This window comes from Dermacentor albipictus, chromosome 1, assembly GCF_038994185.2.
Source record: "Dermacentor albipictus isolate Rhodes 1998 colony chromosome 1, USDA_Dalb.pri_finalv2, whole genome shotgun sequence".
NCBI classification, from domain to species: domain Eukaryota; kingdom Metazoa; phylum Arthropoda; class Arachnida; order Ixodida; family Ixodidae; genus Dermacentor; species Dermacentor albipictus.
In genome coordinates, this window is record NC_091821.1 from 325,003,037 (window position 1) to 325,022,288 (window position 19,252).

The 19,252-nt window shown below is 44.1% G+C and overlaps 1 protein-coding gene across 1 annotated transcript in view; it reads left to right on the plus strand.

The window, feature by feature from the left end:
- Positions 1–18,543, plus strand: part of LOC135910178 (ras-specific guanine nucleotide-releasing factor 2-like) — a 354,652-nt gene extending 336,109 nt beyond the window's left edge. Inside the window, exons 23-31 of the mRNA XM_070528983.1 lie at positions 1,644–1,774; positions 3,902–4,081; positions 4,351–4,448; positions 4,532–4,616; positions 5,626–5,823; positions 5,901–6,098; positions 12,953–13,021; positions 14,942–15,203; positions 17,456–18,543. Of these exons, the coding sequence (XP_070385084.1) occupies positions 1,644–1,774; positions 3,902–4,081; positions 4,351–4,448; positions 4,532–4,616; positions 5,626–5,823; positions 5,901–6,098; positions 12,953–13,021; positions 14,942–15,100 (1,118 nt within the window). The 3' untranslated portion in view covers positions 15,101–15,203; positions 17,456–18,543. The remainder of the gene's footprint in view (positions 1–1,643; positions 1,775–3,901; positions 4,082–4,350; positions 4,449–4,531; positions 4,617–5,625; positions 5,824–5,900; positions 6,099–12,952; positions 13,022–14,941; positions 15,204–17,455) is intronic.
- Positions 18,544–19,252: the final 709 nt, after the last annotated feature.

Sequence of the window (19,252 nt, forward strand, 5' to 3'; positions counted from 1 at the left end):
CACCCCTCGTCCCCTTTGGCCAGACACTATTAGCGCTGCATGGAACACTGCCTTAGAGCTCGCAGGCACGGCAGCGACAGTTGACACTGGCACTACTCAAAATGTGCATGAGCAGCACGTGCCAAACAGAAAGGTGACTAAAAGAAACTACCGAATATATAGAAAAAGAATAAATATCGTCCGGAGGCCTTTCAGGAAGGCTTTTTAACGAAGGCACTGAATAAGCGGATATATTTAAGCACGTCTCAAAAACACATCACGAACGCATTTTTACGAAAGCGTCCATACCAACAGCTTCTGTATAATAACCCTGCCAGGCTATAACATACGATCGTGCCAAGCTTGTGTACATTTCTGTGCAAGCAAACAGGAGGGACGTCAAGGCTTTAGTAGATAGTGGAGCTTCGATAACAGTTGTGAACAAGAGCGAAATTCCGGACCTAAGCATCGTGGAGGATTGTCCTGAGACGGTGCATGGTTACGATGGCAGGAAGGAGACGTACAATGAGTGGCCGGAAGTATTGATCACGTGCAAAGGAAAAAGCACCTTCACGAAGGCTCTCGTAGTCGATGGAGTAAAATATCAGTTGATAACGCCTTTGGGCGTTATCGGCATGTTACGTTGATGAGCAACATTATTAAAATTTTTATTTCAATGCTGCAATAATCTGAAATGAAGCGGCCATGAGCACAGCCGTTCTCAACGGTCAAGCGGTATTGACGCACCTGCCGTAAGCAAGCCAGGGAAAAAATTAGTTATTTATGCTAATACTAACACGCTGCGGACAGAAGAAATATTACACAGCCGTTCCCTGTTTACGAGGAGAGTCTAGAGGACAAGAATAAAAAGCCGCAGTGCTCTGATACGGAACCCTGCAGGTTTGAAACATTTCTCGTTTGTAACTAATCACAATTATATTAATTAATATTGCCACAATAAATACAGGAAATCATGCATACGTGTTCTTGAGGCAAGATGCACGTTTCTTTTGCTTGAAAAAGTAAAAAGAGGCATTTCGTGCATTGAGCGCGCGAGAAAATGCGCTTCCTTCTCTTTGACACGAGACACGGAAGTTCTTGCGGGCCACGGACTCGCCGCTGCCACGGTGCATGCGAAAGTGTCTATAGCGCAAAGTTTCCTGCAAAAAATCACACTATAGAGGCGACTCTGACGCTGCCCCCTATACAGGGGCTGCATGCACGGCAGTCCAGTCATCATAAGAATGACGGGGAGTGCAAAGATTGCCGGTTTCAAACGGGTTTGCGAAGTTTGCAGACTGATCAGTTTCAACAATATATTGCGTTGCAGATGCGACAGTTTGCGATGATTGCGCATACAGGCAAAAACTATAGATGTCTTGCTGAGTCAAGAAAAGTGTGGTCGTCCGGGTATGTAAAAGATTAAGCCTAATAAATGACGCCACTACAACGCCTGAAGCTAAAATAACACGAAGATTATACAAATCCGTGTACTACCGATAATTTCCACGATGGCTGAACGGTCAGTGCGCCAGTGTTCCCTCTACTAACGTTTGTACGTAACTATGTGGTCTGCAGTTCTCCTACGTGGCCTGTTGCATCGCCAAGCCACTTGCATTGTGCTGTTTTCCAGCGCTGACTCACGAAATGGCATGATCTCGCAGGAGCAGCTGGCGGGGCCGCCGTCGGCCCCGGACCGGCAGCCTTGCGCGCCAAGCGGGAATCGATGATCAGCACCGCGGCCACCATGCGAGTGCTCAACGTACTACGCCATTGGGTCTCCAAACACTCCCAGGTCAGCACTCACGAAGTGACAGACGTGCAAGGTGCTAGCTCGTATAGACGACAGCGTTTCGTACGCGTTCTTTTGCTTCGTGTCGAAACGGGCAGCGTGCGTGCGTGCGTCGAGCCCCGCCCGTATATGGCACAACGCTGATAGCTTTCGTCCGTTTCTGGTATAGCAATAGTACACTCAGCTATATCGAAAGCTTACGCCTTTATCATATTTGTACAAGGAAGAATTCTGGCGTGAATACGGCTCCATGTATAATCGGTGAAATGTATCCGACATTGCAGCTCCTCCAAGCCGGTTGTCGGAGACGATGGATGAATATTAGGGTGTATTATCTTTCGGACGTTAGCAGCAAGAAAAACAAGCCTAATTTCGCTATTTAGCTGAAATATGCCAATTAAGCATATAATTACTATCTAAAGGCCACATGATATAATTGCGAAATTGAAGCCAACGAGTAGCGAAGCTACATCTGCTTTCGTATATGCGACCTTAAAAAGTGCGACGAAATGCATTGACCTTCCCGTTAAAGTTTCCCAAAAGCGCCCCTTTAACAGTTCGGGGCGAACTTGAAGGGACACTAAAGGCAAATACTAAGTCGACGTGGACTGTTTAAATACCATTCCAGAAACCTCGCAAGGCTTGTTTCGTGCCAATGAAAAACTTACGTTTGCGAGAAAATAGCAACTGAAGGGTCCGAATACCTTTATCGCAATTCAAATCTTCCGCCACGTAACTGGAGAGTGGTGACGTTGCATACGCCATGAGCGCCCTTTGCTGCCGCCGGGGAGTAAAACGGTGCCCGACAGACGGGGGCATGGACAGCGCTACAGTTTCTTGCACAAAACGCAAATGAGTGGAGTGGACCGATCGGGCATCTCGCGACATCACACGGATGTGGACTCCTCTGCGATTTTCAGTTTGTGCGAGTTTCGCGCACCAGCAAAACCACCGCAGCACTACGTGATACTACTGAAACCCGAAAGTGCGGACGCCGCAAAGTTGACCGAGAACGAGACCTTTCGACCACTCGCGTCTTTATCAATAGTAATGTCAACAAGTTCTTTTCTTTTTTCTAAAAATGAAATAGAATTGGACAAGTAGCATTTTATTTCGTCTTGTAATGCAATACCATAATGTTTTTACAACGACTGGTTGAATGCTAGTGACAGAATTTAAATGAGGACGCCCTTCGTCATCGGGCAAGTACTTGAATGTTCCGGAGGAGTCTCTAATTGTATCCTGCATTTACCTCAATATTTCGATTATTAAGGCTCTGTTTGCGATTATATTGACGCCTGAGAGATTCTCGAGCACTAATATATCATTTTATCTTGACTTAATATATGCTTTTAGTGTCCCTTTAGGTGAAAACAGCAAGGCTTTTTTTAGCAAATATGGCACGAATATCTGAAAAGTAGTCTAGTCTTCGGATTTCTAGTAAGTAGACATGACTTCGTTAATAGTTAATAATAATGTAAATGTAATAAATAATAATAATAAAAGTTAATAATGTAAATGTAATTAGCACGTTTTAGTTAATCACGGGAATTACTGCAGAGATATTTCTTGCAGCTAATGTCCCTTTAGGCATGTTGCCTATCTGCAAAAAAAGAAGAAAAAAACGGCAGCAGCCTTGATATGGCAGTTTTTTCTAGCAAAACAAGGTATTCCAGATAAAAACAAGCACATAGTATATGCCATGAACTTCAAAAAGGACAAAACAGAGTATGTTTAACGCAGTTAAATGCTTATGCAGCTCATCCACCCAAGCTACAGCATCCGGAAATCAGGTTTTTCAGTCTGTAACCTTTGGCGCACCATTACATAGAAAGTCTGCATTGGCAAGTAGCAAACTTATGTCAAAAACAAGTTATCAAATTTTTGACACCCTCAGCGCGCTCTATGAAAGTATTTTTTGGGCAAGAGCTTGCCACCGGGGCGATTGAGCCTAGATTAATTGTGCTATGAGGGCAGCTTTTATGTGTATGCTGCGTGAACATCGGGTAAAGAATCTCAGCATTATGTGCCATTCGTCACCCCTATTGTTTCCCGGTTTGCCGCGCACATTTTAAGCCCATGTCCACGATACGACGGTATACATGTTCGCTCTGACGGATGGCGTTGCAGGACTTTGAGAACGACCCGAAGCTGCTGCAGTTGACAACAGAGTTCCTGGAGGAGCTGGCTCACAACCCCAACCTCCTTCCGGCTGAACACAAGGCGGCCGCCCAGCTCTTGCACATGATCTCCAAGCAAGATCAGGACAAGACGAAAGTAGACCTCGACATCCTCTTGGCTCCTCATATGGTACGTCTCTCGACCAACGTCGCCTTTCACAAGGGTGCATAATATGAAAAGTAACATTTCCAGGCATATATTCCCGCAGCAGTGGTGCTGCGCTTTCAAATGCGTAAAACTAATAGATTGGCGAGTTCTTTACCAAGAACCATTCTTTATCCAAGAGCTGACCGCTTAAAGAATATGGTCGGCAATTAGGATGTAGAGCAGTAAAAAATTGTATTATGTTGAAGATTATGAGAAGATTCTCACGTAATTTCTTGCTGTATTCACTGCAGACACCAAGTAAAGAGACAGTAGAGTCCTTGTCGGCCCTTGAGATCGCCGAAGGCATGACCTACCTCGACCACAAGATATTCATAGCTATACGCAGCGAGTGAGTCACACATTCTACCGATGTCGGTGTTTTCTTTTACAGCGTGATGTCAATCCTGATTCTAAATAATCTCTTGAACACAGGGAGTTTCTGGGTCAAGCCTGGATGAAGCCCGAGAAGGCAACCAAGGCTCCTCATATTCTTCTTATGACAAGAAGGTTCAATGATGTGAGTTTTCTATCTATTTAGCACTGTTACATACACATATTTCGACATTTCCACGCAGAAAATACATCCGACACAATTGGTTTAAGAGGTTATTTGAGCCAGAGCTGCGATTTTCCGTGTGAAAGCACACAGACAACCCAAAATCGTGTGGATCGTATAACGTCATCGTCTCTGCTTCCCTTTCAAACACACGAGTGCGCGCACACACAACCCTTAATGCATCCACATGGACGACTCGGATCGCAGCCTTCACCGCCATGATGCCGGCTTACCAGTTGTCCAGTTGTTTTTGAAACGTCAGGCACACTTCACCGCTTAGCCCAATCTTATCTCCGCAATCAGCAGAACCGCCTTTGTACTCGCCACGTGAGCCCGGTGCCTATGGCACTGCGCTACTGAGCACGAGGTGGCGGGTTCGATTCCGGCTGCGGCAGCCGCATTTCGGGAGGGCACGAAACGCAGAGACACTCGTGCACTAAGATCTATGCGCACGTTAAAGAACCTCAAGTGGTTAAAATTAATGTGGGGTACCACGGCATGCCTCATAATCATATCGTGGTTTCAACACGCAAAACCGAAGAATTACATATTTTTAAGAACCGCCTTGTTTCATCGCAGGGTACTTGGGATATTATAAAATCAGTGAAATGCCACATTGCAATGACACAAAGACTTCAATATACATACATTGCGCTTTTAGTGCACATGTCTTGTCATTGTCTCGTGGCATTTTATTACTTTCGCAATGCTAAACCAGTATGCTTGATATTCTATTCCATTACCGCTTGTATGCGTATACATGATGACAGTCACTTGTATGGGATGCTTTTAATGCGCTAAACTCTTCCGTCTCGTTTAAATAAGCAGCTGCCTCTCACCCCTGTACATGTCACGTTTGATGTTCACATTTCTGAAAATTATGCATTCAGATGCGCCGAACTGTGATTCCGTTCAAATTACAATCAGTGACGAATGCGGCTCACCTTGTGCGTATCTGTCACGTGAACAGGTGAGTCGTTTGGTGGTGTCGGAAATTATGCGCTGTCCGGAGATGTCCAAGCGAGTGACCATCATCGACAAGTGGTCCGCCGTCGCCGACATCTGCCGCTGCCTGCACAATTTCAACGGTGTGCTCCAAATCTGCGCGGCCTTCATGAACAGCTCGGTGTTCCGTCTCAAGAAAACCTGGGAGAAGGTCTCAAAGACGGTAAGACCTCGAAGAACCCGGCTGTCTGATCGCACGCAGCACGGGTGACTGTGGCGTTGTCTTCTCTTTCCGCACAGACGAAGCAGACGATCGACAAGCTGCAGGCATTGGTGTCGGCTGACGGGCGGTTCCGCAACATGCGTGACGCTCTTCATCGCTGCGACCCACCCTGCATTCCGTACCTGGGCTTGTACCTCACCGACCTCTCCTTCATCGAGGAGGGCACGCCAAATTTCACAGATGAAGGACTGCTCAACTTCTCCAAGATGAGAATGGTGCGCAACTCGATGTCACTTCCTCTTGCGTCGCCTTGCCGGTTTTATTGCGTATACAGAATCCATCCCCGACTTTGACATACGTACTGAAACGTCGTTCAAAGAGTAGCACAATTATCAAATTATTTCTGCAATAACCCACAAGGATTTCCTAAGCTCCGGGAGAACATATCACCATCTATCCCTTTAATCTACATATACCAACAGTCTCGTCGGCGCTCCTGTTGGCAAGAACATTTAGAACATATTACTTATCGAAGGATGCAGTTTATACGGAAAACGCAGTAGAAAACTAGAAGCTGCAATCATATACTGATATTTAATTTTCTTCAACACAATAAGGCTTAGCGTGCATCAGCGCGCATAACGCAAGGCTACTTGCTCCAATATATTATAAGGTGATACCAGCGTGCGCACGTTCACAAACAAAATACACAACTGTTCGCAGAACGCTTTGGGACATATGAGCGACGAGCAGCTCAGCAAACATGACATTCTGCTTCTGGGCATAAGGTGGCGGGTTCGACTCCCGGTTGCGATGTAGGCGTTCCGAAGAGAGCGGAATGACAAAATACTCGTTCACGTATAAGTTAACGAGCACGCAAAATAAAGTGACATACTCAAAGTTAATTCGCAGCCCTCTATTACGGCGTCCCTCGCACACCTGGTGTAGCTCTAGGAATTAAGTGTCCATCGACTACTTGTCCTTTGTGCGTGGAGAATAAACATCATGCACGAGGTCTCGCGGTTTTGATTCCTGGCTTCTGACGGAGACAGAATACACTAACGCTCGTGTACTGCGGTTTGTTCGCGTGTTAAAGGGCCCGACAATAGGCTTGACCGTTTTAAGCAAACAAGAGTAGCGTATGCTCACGCACTGTCAAGCGTGTCTATAAGGTATTACGGCACTACTACGCCTCGTAAACAGCTAAAGCAAACGCCGCACGCTCTCCCTTTCAAGGATGCTTATGCTAACATACTGATGGCAGTTCATTAGATAGTTTTTGATTAACTCAAGAACCACTCCACCCACCGTACTTGCTAAATTTGTACATGAGGGCTTCATGACATACCGAATCAAATGCCTTCCTAAAATTTTTAAACAAACCTAATGTGCAGGGCATATATGATCAACGTTCTTAATTCATTCATGTTTAATATTCAGAAGGGATGCTTTGCAAGATTTATGTTTCTGGAAGCCATACAGCGCCTCACTGATCACATTGTACTTAGCAAAGGATTTGTGCAATCGAGCATCTATCACATTCTCAAATACTTTAGATAAAACTGGAAGAATAGAGATTAGTCTGTAGTAAGTGAATTGTTGCTTATCACCTCCTTTAAAAACATGGCAAACTCTGGCTATATCTATGCTGTCTGGAAAAACGTCAGTTTCAAATATTCTATTAAATATATAAGCGATGATTGCGCCTATAACATAGGCTACATATGTTAAAGGGGTCCTGAACCACCCCGCGGCCTTGGTGAAATAACAGTCTGCGAGTAGCATACACTGCTGTGAACATCTCAGCCAAGTTTCGCTGTCGTACGTAGTGCGTGGAGCTCGCAAGCGGACTGCGAAGTCACCTTTCTCTCAAACGCTCTCTTTTCAACAGAAGGCCCTGTCCTCACTCTCTTCTAGACGCACTATTTCTTCATCGGACGCACTATTTCGTCATTCCTTTAGATGGCTATTGGCCGATAGCTGACCTCGAGCTGCAGTCGGCTACCTGGCGTAGATACCGCAATCATCACAGGGTGCCGCTACGAGTCCATTGGCTTTCGCTGTCAATTGGCATTGTCCATTGGCATTTGGATGAGGACAACTGCGTTTGGCTTATGTTTAGCGAATCGTAAGCACCAAAGGCGGAAGTCGTGGCGTCTATGTTAACATCCAAAATGAAAGTTGAACTGGATGCCACGGTGACACTTAGAAGGCGGAGCGTTGTGGGCACGCCCCACTTCGCCGTAGCCTTCGCAGTGCAAGGCATTGAAGAAGGAACGAGAGCACAGCGGAAGCCATATTTTATTGCCCATAACTCCACTTCTGCTGAATGCATTGAAGTACTTTTTACAGCAAAGTATTTCTGAAATAGCCTATTTTCACTTCAAATGCCTTTCTCCACTTCGATAAAAAGTGGTTCAGGAACCCTTTAAAGGAGTTCACTTAACATAAACCAGCCACTACATTATTCTTGATCTGATATATTAGTTGCATGACTTACTTCGATGTCATGAGGGTTAATACTACAGAGTTTGTAAGGCTCAATTCCTTTAATGTAGAATAACGTATCATATTGTTATCAATCTTGTCTTCTACACTTGTCACAAAAAAAAAATGTTCATCTTAGAAGCCGCTTCCTTATCCGACAAGATACCTGCACTGGTTTATATACATAGCAGTGAAGCCTGTTTTTTTCTCAGTCATTAGGTTTTTTACTTCTTCCAACACCTTCTTAGAATCATTTTTTATCTTTGCAAACAGTTCTTCATAATACCTTTCCCACTTGTACCTTAACTCAGTGGTCAACTTATTTCTGTACATTTTTTATTCAAAAAGTGCCACTAAATTTCTAGATTGAACGAAGGTATGGTAATTTTATTTTTCATCTTGATCATTTTCAATAGTCTTGCATCAACCATGGCTTTCTTGCTCGTTAGGACCGCTGGTTTCTGACAGTCATTAGAAATGCTTGATAAGCATTTCATTGCATTATAAGCATCTCAAAAAATGCCTAGTAAGCTGCATCGGTGTTTCGTGGTTGTCTGAGTTTGTCTGATTAGAACCGTAGTATATATTGCCAGTCTTTTCTTTCATTTGTTTCCAGGTTATAGTTGTACTTTGAAACGATATGTATCTTAAGTGTATTTCTTGAAGACGTTTTTTTCTACGAAAATATTTTGTATCACGACACCCCAGTTGACCTCGGTATGTCTATATAATTTGTATGCTGCGTACGGCCTGCATCCCGAATTGTTCTAGGAGTAGAAGCCTTTGTCAGGCCGCATAGCCTTTAGCTTCTGCTTACTTTCTGTTGTAAACAGGAGAAAAAAGTAAACAAGCATGCCCAATCAATCAAGTGAATACATATGAGTGAAGCATTTCTAAGGCTACAGCCTTAGTGGCGCGAGATGAAATTGCCACTTTAGTTTTATGTTTACCCTCCGCATTTGGAATAAAACAAAAAAATCGACAGACGATCACTTACGTCAGCAGTTAGCAGTCCAGCGATACAATCTGCCGAATGAATGTTCATCACACAAGTCAAGCAAGGTAGTACTCATTTCTGTTAAACTTGTGGCTTCTATGATGAGACTTGCACATCCAAAAGAGTTTATTTCAGTAACTTAGCAGAATCGTCACCTGATAACATCTTAATATTCACATCACCCATTATGACAAAAGACATTGATAACCAGCTTAAAAAATGAAGTACACGCCTAAGTAGTCTAAGAAATCTACAGAAAAGTACGCATTTGGGCTGATTGGTTCATGATTACGAGCAATAAAAAACAGCACTAAACAACAGGACTAGTTGTTTGCATCCCTTCACTCGTCCTGTTGTTTAGCGCTGTTTTTTATTGCTCGTAAGAAATCTAGTTTGTTTCCCATTGGCGGCCTGTAAATAACTAAAACTACAACTTGCTTCGACGTTCAGTCAGACACTCAATACTATTATTTATTGTTGAGAATCCTGAAACAATCCCGTGCCTCAAAGACGGCTTAACACACATGGCTATGCCATTGACCCTTCCGTTTTGTTGCCAAAACCGTTGTGCGTATAATCATCAATGTGCGGAGGATTATCGTTTGCTGTTAGCCATGTTTCCGTAAACATTAAAACGTCAAAGTTGTGGGAGATCGAGGTATATAAGTCGCTAAGTTGTTCCTTTTTATTTTTAAGGTTAAGCATGGTTATGTGTAAAAACTTGAACCATATCGGGGTACATGAAATTTCAAATTCGTTGAAATTCCTGACATCATAATAGTTACATGCATTGGAGTGGTCCATATGTTAAGACAATCTCACAAGTCCACAAAGAAAAAACTTCACACTACACTCCTTCGTTCAACTTTTCAATATTGTTAGCGCTGGAAATTTTCAACACCGAATAGTTCTCATCTTACCTTGCAAACACTTTGCCCCCTGTGATCCACACGAATTTCCATCGTAATTCCTTCTTTTGTTGCATTGTGGCACCAAGCAGCTGCTTGCCATATCTATTTAAGTGTTAATTCACATAAATCTTTGCCGAGAACTGAAAGCCAAGTGTTCTTGCATCCAATTTCGCCTTCTTCGATTTGCTGAGAAAGGCAGTTCTCTTGGTTCTATGAATCAACCGGACAATCTGATTCGTCATGCCGAGCACCAAGTACACAATGATAAATGACAATGTCAGCCTCTTTGACTTCGTAACTTCCTCCTGTATGACTACACCAATTTGTTTGACTGTACCTACTGGTTCAGCCTCAAGAGCAATACCTTTGATCTTAATGTTGTTGGCATGTTGGTACTGTGCTAACTCTTCTATTCTTTTAGTCAACTTCACATTTTGTAAACAGAGTTCTTGGTTCTCCGTCAGAACTTCCTGTAACTGCTTCGTGATTTCGGTGATGCCTAAAATCTTCAAAGGCTTTAGACATATCATGCACTTCCTTAGTCGTGAGAAGAAAACCCCCAAAAAATGATTATGTACAACTACTATTAATACGAAGGCAACAACTGTTCGGCAGCTGTGCACAGCCCTAACATAACATACGAGACAATGGGGTTTTACCAAAATGCTGCTTACCTGTAAAAGCAAGCACAAGATTTAGTTGCTATCCTTATGAGCACTGCCACTGAACTGGCACCTTCATAGCACTGGTCCTTTTTATCCCATCGGTACCCTGCGTATCCCTCATGAAGTGGGTGTTGCTACATTGTTTTCCCAAGCAGATAGACTTGTACGATCAGTAACGAAGCAAGCGATGATCTGGGCTTGTCGCGTGCATCCGTATTCCACCAGGTAGTAATAGTTTATACCACAGGCCTATCGGAAGGATATAAAAACAATCACAATATTTCGTTGCTATACCAATGTGCACTGCCACCGAACAGGACAGTTAATTTCTTCTATCTCCTCCAATAGCGAACCAATTAAAAATTATTGCAGTAAAATGCTCCTTAGACAACGTTTTACAGATTCCAGTGTCTAACCAAAATCCACAGCCCCTCACAACCATCTGCTGCTTTGAGACGTTAACCCATATTTTAACATGCTGGGATCAGGTATGCATCGGGAATTGGTGCACTGGTTGAAGATGGCGTTCCGCATGGTAGTGTGCAAGGCTTTATACCTCACATGATTAGAACTTCTTAACCCTTTCAGGGTCGATCTTTTTATTGCAAATCCCAATTCTTCTGAGGGACCTATTTCGAAAAAAAATTTACCGTAATTTTTCTAGGGCAACCGTAAAGTGAGAAAAAATATTTTACGTTGGTATATATGTACTCTTTATTCATGAATAACAACAATAAAAAAAAGGAAATAAACTTATAGGAATTAAAATTTTTATGCATTGTTATAGTTCAAGGCTTCGAATATGTTCACACGAGAATATTTCGCAAGTCTCAAATGTTCCTGCTCTTACACTAATATTTACGTCCACAGCGTAATCGAACTGCGTAGGTGAGCGCACTCAAGAAAACCGTGTGGTTGTGTGCCCGTCAAAAAAGCAAAACATGTGATAAACTTCCGCTAATCGTTATTTTATCACCAACCAGATGCAATTAGATATTGCGCGTCTCAAAAAAAAAGGGGGAGGGGGAGGGGAACGCATGCACGGCGGCATCCTTCATATGCTCACCCCTGTGAGCACTAAACGAGTGAGAAACAGGCAGCCGCCCTTTGAGCGATTAGTAACGCGATAGCCATCAGTTTTGCAAGCGCAAGAAGCCGAAACCGCCCACGGTGCAAAACCCAAACCGCCGCCCACCTGCGCGCGCGCCAATGCGCGAGCGGTAGTATATCGATGTGCCGGAGCAAACTAGCTCTATAACAAACCATGCAGCAAAAACCGATAGAGGAATGCGCGAGAAACAAATGCCGTGTATTCCCACATAGTGGCAGCACATGCTAGGAAGGAAAAAATTAGGAAATTGGCGCGGTTTTTAAACGTACGGACGGCGCCGTAAATAAACGGCATCGACCATTTTGGACTTGTTCGCGGCGCCGTATATTTGAGTCATTGACCCTGAAAGGGTTAATACATTATATTTTCAAAGCCACAGTGAGCTGCGTCCAGTTTATTACAATCCCTGTCGTGACTTGTTTTGTTTCGAAATGGATGGATGGATGGATGGATGGATGGATGAACTTGAATGAAAGGTCCTGCGAGCTACGGGGCGCAAGGTCCCACAGAGCGGGCTACTCCCACGTTGGGACCGAGAGTTGTAACTCCCGGGCGGCATCGTGGGCTCGCTGGATGGCCCTGAGCTGCTCCGCCAGGTCAGTGCTGCGTAATGCTTCTTGTAGCCTGGCGGAGTCTTGATTCTTGTTTGCGTGGGTCCGACAACACGGCCAGAGCAAGTGATTTACGTCTAGTGTGCTACGGCAATTTTCGCAATATGATGTTGTGTATAGGTCAGGCATGTAGTGATGTAATCTGTTCTGCGTGGGGTACATGTTTGTTTGAAGCATTCTGAACGTGAGGGCTTGAGGCCTGGTGAGCTTATTGTGAGGTGTGATGTATATTCTGCGGTCTAGATAAGTGCTTTGTGATCTCGTTATATGTGGAGGGAGGGTCCCGATTCTCGCTGGCATGGTCACGACCATAATAGGTGAACCAAAGCGAATGTAATTCTTTGCAGATTGCTCATGTGATCCGGGAGATTCGCCATTTCCAGCAGACTCCGTACAAGATTGAGATGATTCCTAAGGTAAGCTTAATTGTTTATAGGCACGTGCACAGATAAGCTTGGAAATGCAAGGATGAATGAACTTTATTCATAATAATTACTTGCAATGGTGTAGCTAGCATCCTCCAATAGCTGCGTTCTCACAAGATTCACATTTTACGCCTTAGAATTTTTTGTAGCATGTAAATAAACAACATAAAGTATATCAGCAGCGAGGCTCTAATTTCCTGTCACATACTTTCAATCAGTAATTTACTTCGTGGTGCCTAATTATTTATTGATCAGTTCACGATACCTTAAAAGCTCCACTAGCGAACGTCTTCATGCCAAAACAAGAATGTGGCTTTGGGAGTGTAAGAAGCGACAAATCTTGAACTACAAATTTTTCCCCCTCTATATTTTAATGCTCTGCGTGGCTGCTTCATTAAAAATTATTGCAGCATTGAAATAAATATTTTAATACTGTTGCTTGTCAACTTAAGATATTGATAATGCCTAAATGCTCCTTATGCAAAATCTGTTATGGAAGCGTTCACACAAGAAGGAAGAAGACATTTAGGCAAGACTGGTGTACTAATGAAGTTAAAGCATATATGCCAGATTAAGGAAATATTTTACGCTCATGAAACACCATGGTAGTATTTTTAAACTGGGAATAGAAGATGACAAATACAATCCATCAACACCCTGTTACATATCAGTGTGCAGCAAACACTTTATTTAAAAATACCTCACAATTGTGCTCGGCAGCAATTTAAGCTGGCAGTTTATTGATTGCAATGGTTGATGACAAGGCATGGTGGTTATTGATGCAGAAGTTTATCATGGGGGCGAACTTGGATTGTACCTTAAGGGGGTGATCTAATAGAGGGAAGATGGATACGGGCCGGTTTGATATGGGGTTCTGTGAATGCTGAAGACCCGCATCATAAAGTTGGTGAAAAAAAAATATCTGAGAAGTGAATGAGTGGTGAATGCAAAAGGATTAATGTCCAATTGAACGCTGCTGAGCGGTCCTTCGAGTTTTCTGCTGTGAGTAATGTTCTCGAGTTTTGCTACAGGATACGTTATCAAATTTTGTGATTAAATTGGCGCGAATTTTTCTTCGTTTTTTCTTCTCTCTTTTCTTTTTGTCTTGGGCTGCTAAGCACAAGGCGCGGGATTGAATCCCGGCCCCGGCTGCCGCATTTCGATGGGGGCTACATGCGAAAACACCTTTGTACTTAGATTTAGGTGCACGTTAAAGAACCCCAGGTGGTCAAAATTTCCAGAGTCCCCCACTACGGCATGCCTCATAATCAGATCGTGGTTTTGGCACGTAAAACCCCATATTTCAATAGTTCTCTCTCTCTCTATCTTTTCTTTTTTGTTGTTGTTGTACAGTTTCTGTGGTAGCACGTTGGCTGTAGATCAGAATAATTTGGTCGATATTGCTGAGAAATCAACTACGCCGCATGCTACCGACGTCCTCTACGACGAGAGACCGAGGAAGCAGCAGCAACTACCAAGGCCGGCAGGCGCGCGCAGCAGCAAAGCCAGTGGAGTGAGAGTGAGAGATTATTAGAGATGTGAGCCGCGCACCGGGCTTCCGAGAGCGAGACAGCGGCACCCGCACATATGCGCCACGCGGCTGCCTCGCCAACAATCGTCTCACCCCGCAGTGCCGCGTCGCTGTATTTGCTCCGTCAAGGTGTGCTGGTGACGTGGTGTGGTGGCGATGCCGTCTCTTCTCACGCAACACCTGGAGCGCTAATGCAGCGTCAAGTGTTCCGATTCGCTCACTCTGCTCCGTCGAGGCACACTCATGATGTGACATCACAGACAGTGGGAATTTAGGTGCCGTTTTTCTGCTACAGACACCGGCTTTCTCGTTCAATGGGTCGTTTCATGCTTTTGCATCAGAATGGCGCGCCACCTTAACCTGAAACTTGACGACTGTAGGTGTTCAACTACCTGCTGGACCCAGGGCGGCTGATGCCCGACGAAGAGCTGTACCGGCTGAGCCTGTGTTTGGAGCCACGACTGTCCCGGCTCGGCACCAAGGTTACGGCATCCCCGTTTACCCCGTCCTATGCCTCTACCACCACGCCATCCTCGTGAGCACCCCTCACCACCACCCCATTCACCACCTGGGACCCACTGCCCTCACCCTAGAGTCACCGCGCACCACCCCCGAGCAGGATTGCTCCCGATAGGCGCACCGGTAAGCCACACTTCACTCTTTCGAGACAACCCATTTACAGTGAATCTCATGCATGTGTAGTGGCCCCAATCGTTAGGCTTAGCTGCCTTGCGCCAAAGTGAATATTTTTGAAGCCTGTTAGCCACAATAATTTTAACTGCTACTTGGCCACCTTTGACATCAACATTAAGTATCACAGTTGTGCTACATACAGTAAATCTTGAGTGAACTTTAGGAGACCTCAAGAAAGCTTTCATTGACATAAAGGTTCACTCAAGTTAAGACCACTCACAGTTGTTTGCTATCATTAAGAAAATTAAACGCCCTGCCAATCATTCGTACATAAGCACAGTGACCTTTGTAGCGTGGCATAAGGCGAGCTAATATTTCAGTGTCCTGGAGAAGCAATCTCCGCAAGTGGTTAAAAATTCGTACTAGGCAGCTGCGCGGAGCTGCGTATTACGATAGCAAAATCCACATTACGGTATGCTAAAACAAATAATATTTCATTGTACCAGACCACAGCGTTGACCATCACAAATATGTGTATCCCGACGCTTAAGTGCTTGTACGCGTGAATGAACATCTGTGAAACTCGTTTTTGAATGTAAAATCAGTGTGATCAGAACAGTGAATTACCTGACAAGCCCTCAAGGTCACTAAAAAAGTTGCTATCCATGAATTTTTTGGAGTTCAAAGCATCACTCACCTTATTTTCTTAATTTCACAGACGCTGTAAAAGACAACTTATAAAAATATTATGCAGAACCAAACATTGAGAATCAATGTCGTGCGAAACATTTTGCGGGTAACTAGCTATCTAGCCCTGTGTGGGCTTCCACATTGTTACCTAATGGCACAATGTGTCCATGTAAGGCGAGCAACTGTGTAGTGGTGTCTGCATACATTAACACATGTGCAATGTAATTTAACATGTGATGCAATGCGAGTGTGACAGAGGCACAGCGACAGCATGACAACGAGGATGGCTCGACAGCGATGCTAGTATGACAGCAAACAGCATGACAACCGTTTCCAGTAAATAAATGTTACAGCCAGTCCTGTTGCAACATGGGTGACTGGCAAAATTTTGGCTGATCCCAAAGGCAGTTATAGACAGTTTTAGCAGTGTCGTTTACATTCTGTTCCACTCAGATGTCACATTTTTGATGTGCGTTTTGTCGAGAGGTGAGCAACGGGCTATCAGCCTGGTTGCAAAATGGCCAAGAAGCCAAGTGGCCACACCCTTACGCTCCACTAAATCAGTTTTACAGCAGAGTGGGGAAAGCAATGTTCCATTTATGACATGGCCGTAGTGCACCCACGAACTAGCCTTCCCAATAAGCGGCTGTGTGCAAATTGCTAGCACACACCGGTCTGTGCAGACCAGACGATGTGCTCTGCTAAAGATGTCACTTAGCATCTCAAAGTGCTAGCTACCACTAGGGATGGATGGTAAAAGCTGGCGCACGGTGGCATTAATAAGCAACTTGTTGCTATGTGACATGACATATGCACCAATCGTACCAAAGCTCTAGTTGTTGCGAGAAATGTATGCATTCATGTATGTGTGGACTAATGGGTAGAGCGTAGAGTGAGGTGATTCATATCTCACCATCGGACAAGTAATTCTTTTTTATTTAATTGAAGACACCCCATACGAGGCTAGACAGAAACCTACCGCAATGTGCCTGGTATGAGGCAAGGAATGCTTTGCATTAAAGGTCGTTTTATACCAGGTACCCTGGTACACAGAAATTTCGGGGGAAGAGGGGTATGTGCCCGATGTGTCCCCCCCCCTAGCTATAAGGAAAGGGAATCAAGATTTCTGGCTCAAACTTCGCGCAGATGTAGATTAGTCCCTCTAGAAGCCAATGCTGACATTGAAAATTGAATTATCGAAATCGCAGATATATACTTGAGCAAGTTAATCTGAGCATAATGCAGTAAGTAGTGGAAGGGGAGGAGGAGAGATTATGTTGCAAGAATGTCGCAGGAACACAATAGTGTCCAGAGGATGCAGTGTGTCATGGTGGCATCATTCTCTTTGGTGGGAAGTGTGACAGCTCTGTTGGTAGTTCATCAATAATTCTGCAAAATCACATATAGCTGTCCTTATACAACATATCAGGCTACGTAATGCGAGGTAAACAAGGGAGAGAAGATACCTTGCTTTGCTAAAAAAGTGAGCAGAGCACATCTAAGTAAAACAGGCAGAAATATCAACAAGGACTGATATTGGTATCTATTGCACTTTCGGTTCCGATTTTCAGCAGCACAAACGAGACTACCCACAGGGGTCCGGTCAGTGGAGCCCAGCAGACTTTGCGCACCGCCTGAAACTTCACCAGTCAAGTTCCACGTGCCTCCTTCCAGAAGCAAGCCTGACACTGCCCTACCCCTGGAGAGAGATGCAATCCAAGAGGTTCAGACATCCACAAGAAATCACTGTGTGGCCAGCCTAGTCGCATGGGTCCATTACGTGTAACTATACTGCACATATCCACCGCACCTTATCCCTCTGACTGACAACGGTTGTCACACAAGAGCTCTGTTTAAGCGCCTTGGTGCACAAGTGTGACTACGTTCTTCTTGCATGCTTTATCATACATTGTCAACCAATTCTTATATGATCCACACCTTGGAACCAATGAAAATGGCAGAGGTCAATAGCAACAAGCAGCCACTGTTTTGAGGCCAACAGCAGCCAGATCTTGGAGCACATTTATGCTGTTGTGCTGACTCGGCCAAAGTAGTATGCAGGATAAATGCTATGTGAAGTTCAAGCATACTTTTTGCACAGGAGGGTCTTGTTCACCCTAGCCGTCGCTTCTAGCGATTCTCAAACACTTCAGATTTTTCGCTATGGTACTGTGGCTGTTATTTGCATAGAAATGCCTCAGCACTAGGGGCAACAATCAAAAGCTTCCATCTGTAACCGCTATGCTGAAGGACCCACATAATATGTGCTGGGACTTAAGAAATGAAACATGTTTTCAGAGGTAGAATTTCAAGCCCATAATATACTGTCAGGCTCACAACTACTTTCTCGAAGTGGTCATGACCTGCATTTAGCTGGAAATGCATCTTCACATAAATATTGCTAAATGAAAAGGAAACTACTGCTGCATTATCTGAAAATGTCTTGTTAGCTTTCTGGTGTTTGGAATTCTGAGCTATGCTAATAGCTGTCATTATGGTAATTATCACCCCAACAAAAGGCAGTGCCTGTGTGCAAATGAGTCAACAAAACCAGTGGCCAACGTTAATTTATGCTCATTTAACATTCAACAAGTGAAACAAGCCGGGAGAAAGTGTAGATGCTAGCAAAAGCACACATAAGAAGTACTGGCTAGCAGCCATTTGCTTACTTTTAGACGTTTTTCCTGTCTGCCTAGTCTCTGTTGTTACCTGCAGAGTTGAACAAGCACACATAAGAGTGCTCTACTGAAATTCTATATCTCAAGCACTTTCCTAATAGCTGAGAGAAAGCTCTTGTGTGACCAGCTTAGACGTGCGGGCACAATACGTACAACTGTACTCTACAACTCCGCCACAAGGCAACAAATAGATATTAGAAATCATCTCATGTGTCTCTTTGAAGAGTTGCAAATTTGCTAAATTTCAACACAGAAACATTATAGAAACAGTCATGAAGATAAATGAGAGTGGTAGACTACAGAGTAGGAAAAGATGCGTAGAAAGGCAGAGTGGTCAATCAGAGGTAGTTCTGGTTGGTTGGCTACCTTGAACAGGGGGAGTGTGATAGGAAAAAAGAGACAGGAACATAAAGAAGTAAAACTGCTTAAACAACAATGCAGTGGTAGCATTCCAAAAGTCTATCATATGTAACCAACTTGAGCAATGCCAGATATAGCCTTCTGTGTGGAGTTCTGAGCATTCCTGTGTCCGAGAGGCAAATGACGTGTGCAGTGCTGGATAGACTGGACAGCAGTCCACTGTCAAAAAAGATATCCTAGGCCAGTGCTTCCAAAGTGGTAGACTAAAGGTTTCTTAAATACTAAACCAAGAAATGACGCTAATGAGATGGGCAGAGATGTGACTTAGGT